This window comes from Eptatretus burgeri, chromosome 1 (assembly GCF_056783735.1).
Source record: "Eptatretus burgeri isolate ZD-2024b chromosome 1, Ebu_testis_v1, whole genome shotgun sequence".
NCBI classification, from domain to species: domain Eukaryota; kingdom Metazoa; phylum Chordata; class Myxini; order Myxiniformes; family Myxinidae; genus Eptatretus; species Eptatretus burgeri.
This window is the reverse complement of record NC_140961.1, coordinates 146997710-147009819: the sequence shown is the minus strand read 5'-3', so window position 1 is coordinate 147009819 and position 12110 is coordinate 146997710. Positions and strand designations below refer to the sequence as shown.

General features: G+C 42.8%; 1 protein-coding gene across 1 annotated transcript in view; it reads left to right on the top strand.

Annotated features, from left to right (window-relative positions):
- LOC147035711 (extracellular calcium-sensing receptor-like) overlaps positions 1-11511 on the top strand; it is a 56756-nt gene extending 45245 nt beyond the window's left edge. The window contains exons 7-9 of the mRNA XM_085869174.1: positions 56-179; positions 10176-10562; positions 11054-11511. Coding sequence (XP_085725300.1) covers positions 56-179; positions 10176-10562; positions 11054-11511 — 969 coding nt within the window. The remainder of the gene's footprint in view (positions 1-55; positions 180-10175; positions 10563-11053) is intronic.
- Positions 11512-12110: the final 599 nt, after the last annotated feature.

Below are 12110 nucleotides of genomic sequence, written 5' to 3'. Positions count from 1 at the left end.
ATGATCTTTAAAGTTGTAAAGCTTCAATGAAAAACATAATGGAAATATTTTCCAGGTTCCACAATCGGTTTGCAGCATGCCGTGTGTCCAAGGGACACGAAAGGTTGCACGTAAAGGGGAACCTTTCTGCTGCTTTGATTGTATGCCATGCACGAGTCAAGAATACTCAAATGGAACAGGTTGGTTTTGCAACACTTTATTTGTATGACATAAAGGATGCTTGAAAAAATGCTTCATAATCTTGCTTTGAGGTTGCTTTTCCCAATGTAGTACTTCTGGATGAACCTGGTTCTTGGAAAACTTTAATGACCTCTCCAGGTCAGGTCAGGTAAGGGAGCAAGTGCAGGAGCAGTGCATTGCTACGTCCTGATTCCAACAGCACAACAGGGACCTTCAGCTGGCCATCCCCCAGGTAAATGCATGGATAATCCCCATCTTATTAAGATGCGGATCAACCATGTGGTCGGCCCATTGGCTTCCTCTCACGAGGCCCGTCACTGAGAAAGTTTGGTGAGAAGTATCAGGGTCAGTAAAATGAGCACATAGCCGCATACCACATAGCCGCAGCTGTAAATAGCCACAGTAGCCACAGTAAAATACTTTCATAGCCACAGTAAACTACCACATAGCCGCAGCTGATGCTCACGGACTATAAAAGTAATAAATCTCCTCTGAGTCTCTCTCAGCAAGGGCTCATTGGAAACAAAGTCTGACCAGGAGAAGCCAAGGATTCTCCAAAGAGACATTGTACCAAATGAGTGAAATCTCCATCTCAGATCCTTCATCAGAGTCCAAGTCTCACATCCATAGAGCAAGACTGGAAGCGCCATGGACTTAAACATTGCATTTTTGTCCTCTTGCATAGGTATTAACAGTGCAATCCCCATTATTCAGTGAATCCTGATTCCCCAGGGCTGACCCAGATCCCTCTTGACATCTGGCTCACAACATGCAGAGACATGAAAATCACTGCCAAGGGAATTGAATCATTCTGTGATCTCAAAAATGTCACCACAAACAGGAACAGGCAAGAGAGTAGCATCCAAGATGTAATTTGACTAAGTTCAGCACCTCGAGGACCGACATAATGATATCTCGCATTCCTGCCGAGATGACAGCATCATTGGCAAAATCAATGTCAGAAATGTCGACATTCCCAAACGATGCAATGCGACTTCAACTATCTGACATCCTCCCCATAATCCACTTTAACCAACTGATGAAAAATGTGGTGGCCAGGACACACCTCTCATGAACTCCAGCTGCAACTGGAAATAAGTCAGAGATGGAACCACCGCACCTCACATCTCTCTCATTACCTTTGTATTGTACAGAAATCAGATTGATCAGTTTTGTTGGCTCCCCACGAAAACCAAGAATCCTCCAGAGGATTCTGATTAATCGATTCATTGAATTGAATACTTCGCAGATATCAACATAAGCTGTGAGCAGCCCCTGAGGAAACTCTTGTTTGCATTCAGTGAAGTCCCGAAGAGCAAGAATCTGGTCAATCATAGACCTCTTTGGTGTAAAACCTGACTGTCCTTGGTGCTGGTGCTCAAGCAGATGGTAGCGAACCTCATCAATTAATATATGAGCAAAGATCTTGCCCAGCATTGAGACCACCATCACCTCTTGGTGGTTCTTGCATGACTGGCGATTACCCTTTCCTTTCTAAAGAGAGACAACATTGCACCTCTTCCATTCGGTTGGTATGATGCCTGTGTTCCAAACAGCGCACAGAAATGTATGCAATGACATAAGTACAGCATTTCCACCAGCCTTGAGAAGTTCAGCATGGATGCCAGAGATCCCTGGAGCTTTACTCCCTATCAACTGGTTCACTGCAGCCTGGTTTTCACCAAACAAAGGTGGTTCCCAGTTGATTGGAGGGTCAGCAATTGGAACATTTACACCACTGACGCCCAACTCAACTGCTGGTTGGTCATCCATGTACAGTCGCTCAATGGTACCAGCCCAGTGGGCCTTCACTTTTGACTCCTCTGTCAAGAGCCGACCATACTCTGCTTTAAATGTAGGACACCAAGGGATGGGCTTGGAGGAATGCAATGCACAATTTCTGTGTCTAAGTCTTTCTGCTGGAATTAACCTCCATCTTCAGAGTTGCTTCAATAACCCTGTGGTGGGTATTGAGGAAATGAACACTCCAGTATACCATGCAGGTCTGAATCATCCTTTCATTACCATATTCACGCACAAGGTCAATCTACTTTGCCACACCACCAGTGTTGGAATACCAAGTCCAGCAATGAGGCTGTGGGTGCTGAAACAATGAATTAGCCACCCTAAGTCCATGAATTCTTGCAAAGTCAAGGAACTTACTGCTATTCTGGTTTACAGTGACTGACCAATTGAGATGAACACATGTTTCATAACCATCCCTGTCAGTGCAAGTCGATGCTTTGAAATCCCCCAAGACTGGAATGTTATCTCTCCTGGGGCACTGATCAACCACAGACTCGAGTGCAGCATAGAAGGTGTGCTTCATGTTGAGATCACTCATCTCAATCGAAGCACATACAGAGACCAAGCAAATGACACCCAAGGGGTGATGAATCCTCAGTCTAATAATAAACTCCTTGACTGGTGTTACCTCAATTATCATGGAGTCAGCTTATTGGACACAGCTCCAGCAACTTATTGAGCATGGTAACCATCAGTGACCAGATCATTAGTAGTTGGAACCACCTGCCAAGATCTCACCACAATGCGGTCTCTGAACCTCAGAGAGTGCTGCAATACCAATGTTCAAACGCTTGAGCTCAGATGATAGCAGAGACAGGTGACCATCTTTTCTTGGTTACCGGACGTTTCAGACACACACCCAATGGGACCAGCTCACATTAACATGAGGAGACCACCATCTGGTGCACAACACCTTAGCACCACCCCAACACACACCAATGCAATTCGATTCAGGTTACCCCATGATTTTTCCACTATCAAATAATGTGGGTCCCTAAGGCTTTGTCCCAATCCCATCATCCGTTGAGCTATCTTGTGAAGGGCACCTGAACAGGAAGTACTCCAACAATGTGGGTTTTCAATTTTCTTTGCAATTTTTTCTGTGTTTTGCAGAATGAATTGTTTTACGATGGCCGGTGTGTAAATTCTCCCACCAACCTTCAAGAAAAAGGTAACCCAACTGCAGGAGGACATCTGCAGACACAGTTGGTCACCAGATATGGATGTTCATTGGCTCTCATGGAGCTCCTCCACCCTTGGACAATTTTATTTTTAATCCTCCTGGATGTTCATCTCCATGCAACCTCCTTACCAGGAAACCTGGTGTGGGAGATAGTTTCGTTGCCGACAACTCGACCATGAAACAGGTTAGTGCAGATTTACATGGTACCTGTGGCAAGTCACAGATCTGATCTGGCCGGACCTTACATTAAATTCTGGAGTATAATTTACCTAAAGAAATGACCATTGCAGAACAGTCCAACATGCTTTTAAGAAGCAGCTTGTCAGATTATTGCAATCTCAAAAAAAGCCATTATTCCAATCGATTCAACATGTCTTTGAACAAAGGAAAGGCCAAAGTTTTCAATATACCTCTCCGGAAGGATTAGCTCTCAAAGCAGCATCTCATGTGGAATACCTGCAGCTCCTCGGTATTTGTATCTCTCATAACTGGGCTCTGACATTCCTGTCTCTGAACTGGGCTTTCAGGCTGGCCAATGCCTTTACTTGGGATATTCAACAAAGGTATATCCTGAGTCATAAAGAGCTTAACAGAGTGCAGAAGGGTTCAACCTGAAGTTAAAAAGAGTATGATTTCCTTATTTGCCGCTGGTTCCACTGTTTTCCAATTAGCTCCCCTGAAAATAGTCTCATCCAATGCTCTGTATTCTTGGCATCTCCAAGCAGTGTGATTGGTGCAAGAGTTTATCTTACATCCTTTGCAAACACAAATGGGGAATCTGCTTTTCTGTCCCTCACTTTGCAATAAAAGCCACCTTATTTTGTAACCTGAATTTGTCATCCACTCACACAGTCTCTGCAGAGCGCCCAATGGATTTCTTTCTTCTCCACTGACTATTGAAGCTGTAGTGACACAGGACATCCTCTTCTTTTCCAATTATTGTTCCTCATATGAAATCATGGCCTCTCCAAGCTCTGCAAATACTTTTTACCTCTTCGTGCTGGAAATCAATTCTACATTCAACGAGCAATCGAGGCTTCCCGCACTGCTGACCTGCAAATAAACAAATAATGGTCTTGCGCTTGTGAAATGTCATTCATTGCAGACAAATTCTCACCATGTTTCTGTGGATGGTTTATCAAAGTTTATTCAGCTACTCTTTCACGTAATCAACCACTATAACTTTATGGCCTCAACATCAGTGATGACATTTCCTGTGAAGATTCTGAATCACTTCTGCCCTCCAAACCAGCACCAAACGAGTCATTCAACAACGTGCCAACAACGTGTCAACAACATGCCAACAACGTGCCAAGATTTCCATGCTCACACTTAAAGTCCACAGAATGAATTTCGCTTTCATTTCCCTTGGACCTCATGTTTTCTGCTTTCCACGATGATCTCCCCACCTATGCTTTCCTCACACGATGTGCCACGCTTATTCTTCTTCATCTTTCTTTCTTTCTGAGATGTCCCCGGCAACTCGAGGCTGCACATCCCACACGCCTGCTTATTCCAAGCCGCTTGTCCCGTGTATTCTCCTTCTGCTCGGACTCAACCCAACATGCCCAGCCATTACACCCTGCATCAGCCTGTCATACTCGGCAATCCCAGAAATCATGCCACTGAACCTTTTTTTTTTTCTTCTTTTTTTTTCTTTTTTTTTTTGAATACCTTATCGAAGCTCGTGTGAGAGATAACACACAGCAAGGGGGCACGAGAGGGCGGGAGTGGGAGGGACAAAACAGTGGGGAACAGAACATTAGGAAATCTGTGGAAGGGAGAGGGATGGGACGGTGAACATGGGGAATAGAAGATGGACATTAATTTGAAATTTCAGGAAGGAAAGCAGGGAATTTGAAGGAAGTGGGCTTGGGTGGATTGTTGGGGGTAGAAAAGATCGAGGATTTGGATGGGGGATGATAAGAGGTGGTGGTGAACAGCTGTTTTGAAAGTCTGGAGGGAAGAATGGGAAAGAATAGAGTGAGGGAGTTTATTCCAAAGGCGGGGAATAAGAAGAATGAAGGTGAGCAGTGATTCGTGATTTTGGTAGTTTTACCAGAAAGGGGTTGTTGGCGGACCTTGAGCACCCTCTGGAAATGTGGTGGGGACAAATTGCAGAGAACAGGGGTGGGCAAGGCTGGAGAGGAGATGGTAGAAGACAGAAAGACCACAGACCAACCTGCGATGATTGAGTGAGAGGCCCAAAGACTCAGCCTCTTTGCGGGAGATGCCGATGATCCTAAATGCCCTGGTTTCTACAGCGTGAAGCCGAGAAAGGTGGGAGGCAGGAGCACCAGCCCAGAGGGGAGAGCGTAATCCATTATGCTTCGGACAAAAGCTTTGTAAGTGGTCAGGAGCTCAGGAGGGCTGATGAAGACTTTGCACGATGGAGGATTCCCAGTCGGCGACTGGCTTTGGAGGCGAGGTTTGAAATGTGGCTTTCCCAGGAAAGGTCATGGCAGATAGTGAGAACCAGAAGCTTGAAAGAAAGGACTTCTACCAGAGGATTGTTGAAAAAGTGGATGGGGGGGGGTTCTAAATGGTCCTTTCGAAGAGACATCGTGAGAGTGTGAGATTTGTCCAGATTGAAAGACATGTTCCACGTGTTGGATCAGTTTGTGATTTTATCCAGATCTGCAGTGAGCGAAGAAGCTGCTGCTTGCCCAACTGAGGGATGACCGATGGTTCGGCAGAGGGTGGAGTTATCAGCAAAGAGATATCGAGGATTTTCCAGAGTCGGAGAGATCATTGATGAAAACCAGAAAAAGAACAGGGCCCAGAACGCTACCTTGAGGAACTCCAGCCTGGACAGGAAGAAGGGATGAAAGAACTCCATTTACGGCCACACGTTGACTGCGACAGGTGAGGAAGTCTGCGAGCCATGAGTGGAGATGGCCTTGGATGCCATGGGAAGAGAGTTTGGTGAGTTGGGCAGGGTGACAGACTGTGTCAAAAGCACGTGATATGTCCAGGGATATGGCTCGGATTTCCTGTGTGGCATTGAGGACCTCCATCCATTGTTGGGATAGCAGAAGCAGCATATCCAGGGTAGAGTGACCTGGTCTGAAACCAAAAATCTGTCATCTTGTTCTCATCTGTCATCATACCATAAAGATTCCTGTGGGTTTGTGGCCTGCTGCTGACTGGTCGTTCAATTTGGCCTACCTGGCTGATTGGGGATGTAAGCATGCCACCAAGCTATGGGGACGACTGCACTGCGCCTTCTCGAGGGCCTACCTGCATAAAAAAATGACAGTGGGGGGAAATGAGAGTTGTGGGACATACCCCCTCTCAATTTTATATGGAAGTGTATGGAGGAAACTGAAAAGGCGATATGTTCATCCTCTAAAAATATCATCCCTTTTACTCCCCATCTTAGCATATTATCAGCTTGACATTGAAACCTTTCGGACCATCCACCCCACATTTCTCCTCATATTGATATCTTCATATTTTGACATGTCATCATCTTGGGATACAGTATTTACTTCTTGACACATGTTACGATCTTTGCATTTATTAATTAATTGTAAGGACAAACGGTCTCTCTGGTCATCGAACTCAAAAAGAGAGCCAATAAATGTTTGGTTGTTTTGTAGTTGTCAGTGTTTTTTTCTCTTTTGGCTTTCATCACCATCGAAAACGTTAATAAATAGTATGTTGGGAATTGTTACTTGTTCTAAATATCATTGCTGAATAGACATGAAATGATTAACCTCTCCCAACGTTCAGGTCTGATCTACTCCTGAGCCACATATCATTTTAAAATTGTAGTAAATTATTTTTCCATCGATTTTTTTTTTTTTTGCAACATCAAAGTTTTCTGTCCATTCAAGGATGCTTATATTTTTTATATCTTATAATTAATTTGTATTTAAATTTATTCGTTTGTTTATTTTATCTACTTTTGTTTATCCACATACTTTTTGTTGTCTAACAGTTGCATGATGTTTTTTGGGGATATGTGGCTCAAGAGGAGAGCATATCAGATCATTGAGAGAGTTTTGTCATTTCATCTGTGCTCAACAATGATATTTTACTCAAGAAACATATCACAACAAAAAATTTATTGACATTCCCGATGGTGATGAAAGCCATAAGCAAATAAAACACTTTGATAAACTACGAAACAACCAAATATATATCGGCTCTCTTTTTGAGTTCAATGACCAGAGAGACATTTGGTCTTTACAATTAATGAATGTAAAGATGGTAAGATGTGCTAAGATGCTTTGATACCAAGATGATAAGATGTTAAAATATCAAGACATCAATATTGGGAGAAATGAAGGGGGTGCATGCTTCGATAGGTTTTCAATGCCAAGCTGATTAGATGGCAAAATGGGGAGGAGTAGGTTTTGTATTCTGGGAAGATGGTCAAATAGTATTTTCCTTTCCCTTCAATCACTTCCATGTAAAATTGGGATGTGGGTATGTCCCACAACTCTCATTTTCCCCCAATTAATGTCTCTCAGGCTCACAGCAGCATTTAGCTAACTCGCACACACATGGATCTGCTCACTCTGGTCTGACATAGCAATGTCTGCTATTAATTCCTCCCTCCTTAATTTACTTCGAGGTATGATTGCTCACATTTCGGGTCAGAATCCAAAACTTCAGACAAGGGAGTGAGGGTTTTTGGGGATTCCAAAAAAAAAAAAAACTGTACTCCTGACAACGATGTTACCGACGTTGCCTATGGATAACTCCAAGAGGACAGCATGTCTTCAAAAGACCATGGACTCCATATGCATCAATCCTCTGGTGGGATCTTCATGCTCAAAGTCAGTTTACGTAAATGGGGAGTTGAGCAAGGCAGAGGGGGAACCATGCCAGCACCTAAATGGCTGTTAATTAATTGGCTGAGCGAACCGACACAGCATGCCACATTATGTGGGATACTACTGTATTAAATTTACAACCTCAGTTCCATTGCCCTGGGAATGCTATTTCAGACCAAACACAAGCAGGACAAATCAGGACACACTCAGAAACTGCATGTTTTCATTACAGAAGTGAAAGAGCAAGAAATGACTGAATGAATGATGAGGAGAAATAAGAGAGAAATTGGGGAGAAATTCAGGTCCAGAAAGTGGCAGAAACAATCAGGAACAGAAATGATGGGAAAAATCAAGGCATGAGCATCACAAGCAATTTCAGCACATATAAAAACCACATATACATTTTCCCAAAACCATTAAATATGTCAACATATATGGCCCTGAGCACTTACAATAATCAGTTCACACAATATAAGCTATTGGATCCGATAAACCTGAAGAATGACACAGAGAGGTTGGGTTAAGGGTGGTTCATGTATGGGATAGCAGTTGAGTAAGAATGGGGACTTTTTTTGCACCAATGGCACACATTCAGTGACCACCATTTGAGGCCACTGACCGAGTGCTTGCTGGTTCGAGTTCAGTCCCCTCGTGCCCTTGCCTCCCCTTTTGCCTCTCGTGGTGACCCGCATAGAGTTCCCGCATCCTGATGTGGTGACCCGCATCAGGACCATACTCTGTGCAGAGCGTTGGTGCTTCTAAAGCAATCTCATTGGCTATTGGGCAAAATCCTGGACGGGTCACCACTCCGACACAGGACACCAGCAAGCTGGCCCTCATTTTGCCGACCTCAGATGGATGACAGGCAGATCAATCCCACTTGGTATTATTCAACAGCCAAGTGGGATTTGAACTCAGGATCTGAGGATCCCAAGAGGATCCCAAACTCAGCACCCCAGCTACTAAGGCAACACCAGGCATATCACATGAATATGATTTACTTAATTTCTAAACAGAATACTGTAATGTGACATAACTGCTCAAATACCTTGTGTGTACTTTTATTCTCTCCGGGGGGGGGGGGTGGGAGGGGCGGGCTGGGTGGTGCACTAATTATTCCCCCATTCATAGCCGTCACAGTATTTTTGGAGTATTTCTGACCAAATATATTTTCATGTATATTTTTTGTTTGCTTGCATCGTCGAGGCTCATGAGAGAGCAAGTGTGGTGAAAAGATCAGTATCTAAAAGACAAAAACAGGTCACAAAACACATTTATGGAGTGGATAAAATGGCAACAGACAGAAACTCAAAGGAGGGAAAAGTGGAAAATTGGAAGGAGGGATTTGACAAGGGTAGAAAAGATAAACAAGGGTAGAAAAGATAAACGAGGGGAGAAAAGATAAACAAGGGGAGAAAAGATAAACAAGGGGAGAAAAGATAAACAAGGGGAGAAAAGATAAACAAGGGGAGAAAAGATAAACAAGGGGAGAAAAGATCATGGTCTTAGATTGGTGACGATCTGGGATGGTGGTGATCAGCTGTCTTGAAGACCTGGAGGGAAGAATGAGATTGGAAAGGTTGTGGAAGTTGATTCCACAGGCAGGAAAAAGAGGAACAAATGAGTGGAGGTGAGCAGTGACCCTGGATTTTGGTAGTTTCAACAGAAGGGGGTTTTGGTGGACCATATGAGCTCGGCAGAAACCCGGAGGGGACAAAACACGGAAAGAGCAGAGGGTGAAAGACCAGAAAGAAGGTGTTGAAAGACAGAGTCCACCGACCTGTCTGCGATGGTGAAGAGATAGACCCATTGACTCAGCTTAAACACGGTAGATTCCAATGAATCTTGAAGGCCTTGGTTTCCACAGCATCATGCTGAACAAGATGTGGGGCAAGGGAGCCAGACAAGGGGGGAAAGCAGCACTCCATAAAAGTTGTGGATGAATGCCTTGTGGGTGGATAAGAGTTCAGATGAGCCAAGGAAGGACTTTGTTCAATGGCAGAAACCCAGTTCACTGCTGCCTTTGGAGGCCAATTTTGAAATGTGATTTGCCAAATAAAGATCATGGGTGAGGAGTGAGACCCAGAAGTTTGAATGACTGAAACATTCTCTGTAATTACCTCCTCTTTTTCAAAATTGCTTTTGTCATTTTACTTTAATGAATTGTGAAATTCAAATAAAAACGTCAATAAACATCACACTTTTATCTTTCATTTGAATAGATTCCCCAGACTGCTTCCGTTGTCCAACTGACTATTGGTCGAATGAACATAGAAATGGCTGCATGCCCATGCCTGAAGATTACCTTGGATTCACGAAACCTGCATCCTTGGCTATTGTGAGCTTCACTTTACTGGGTATTCTGATTATAGTGATTGCGGGAATTATCCTGTTTCGAGGTAGACATATATCTGTGATGAAAGACACTGATCAACCTCTGATTGTGCTTTTCCTACTGTCCATCACGGTTTCTCTTTTGAGCTCTTTGATCTCCATTGGAGCCCCAGATGATGAGAAATGCCTGATACGTGATCCACTTATCTGTGTGTGTCTCACATTCGCTATTTCATGTGTGTTGATCATGGCATGGAATCTTTTCAGGGTTTCTGGTAAGCAATTTACTTTTTTATTAATTTGTTCAATAAATATTTTGTAAATTTTAACAGTTTAATTATATGAATGTGTAGTTCCTTTGCATGAGAAATACAAAATATCTATCAAGGGAATTAAATAAACTGCGGATAGGTTTTGCTTGCACTTGCTCTGGGTAGGAAGGCAATCACCTACTATATCGTGAATGCAATGCTGTACTTGCAAGTATTTAGATTTCAGTGAAAAAAATATCATTTGATTTTTTGACAATCACCAAAAATGAAACATCTTTGGTGAGAACTGAGCTTTTGTGAGGAATGACTTCCATTTTAAAATTCGATTTATTTGGTTTCCAGTGAAATCCTCTGTCATTATGATAAACTTCTTTTCTCGATTAAATCTATAGCTGGTGCTTTTCAAAAAAATCCTTCAGTGCTTCGTTTTCTTTTCCCATTCTTGTGATGCTGATGCATATTTTTTTAATGTCACTTTTCTCACTGTTCTGCAGGTGAAGCATTATTCAAGATACTCATTGAGCAGTTCCTGGTCATACTTTGCCAGATGCCGCAAATCATTCATTGCCTTTTGTGGGCTTTTGTTGGGAAGACACGGCTCGTACGCAACACAGAGATCCGTCCCAATACGGTAACGTTAGAGTGTGGAGGGACATCAATGGCGTGGCCAGTCGGTTCACTTTCATATCTCGTTTTTCTTGCCGTTTCCTGCTACGCTCTTGCTTTCAAGGCACTGAAGTTGGATTTTGTTCATAAGGAAGCAAAGCACATTACTTTCAGCATGACTGTTTGCCTCCTCGTGTGCCTGGCCTTTGTTCCAGCTTACAACAGCACACAAGGAACATTCAATCTCATAACAAAAATATTTGCTGTCGTCGTTACGTCATTTGGACTGTTTGGATGTATAATAATACCAAAATGCCACATGGTCTTGGTCAAAAGTGTGAAATAAATAAATATTTGAAAATATTAATATTTTGTTCTTTAAATCTTGTTTCTGGTTTTGTAGTTTTTGATTTGGGTTTTCGGTTTCAAGTTTCTCCAGCTCAAATTCAAACAAAGAGAGAAGCAGATCATGCTCAATAAAACTACAGTGGCTCAGACCATCGATTATGCTGATGTACTTCAATCATAAAACTCATTTTCCCATCCTCCTCAAAATTGTGACTAAAAGCTGATTTAGGGTATAAAGAGCTATTGCCTGATGTGATTGGTCTTCTTGGTTGGGGATGTCCACATCATATAGATGCAAATCCTTCAAAACATTTAATATATCATGCGATATATCGTTTTTGGCTACATCTCTCAATACTAAAGAATCACTTAAAAAACTTGAGTCGCCAGATAGAGATCTTAACTAAATTATAAGAATTTATCTGTGTCACACACCGTAAATGTGCACCAAATTCAAACCAAATCCATCCCCAACTGTTTGAGATAACCTGCACACAAACAGATTGGCAAGCTTCAAAGAAAAAGATGTTGTGCAGAGCACAATATGAGCAAAATCCACAACCCTCTCCAAAAGTTGCCATGAATACATCAAACTGT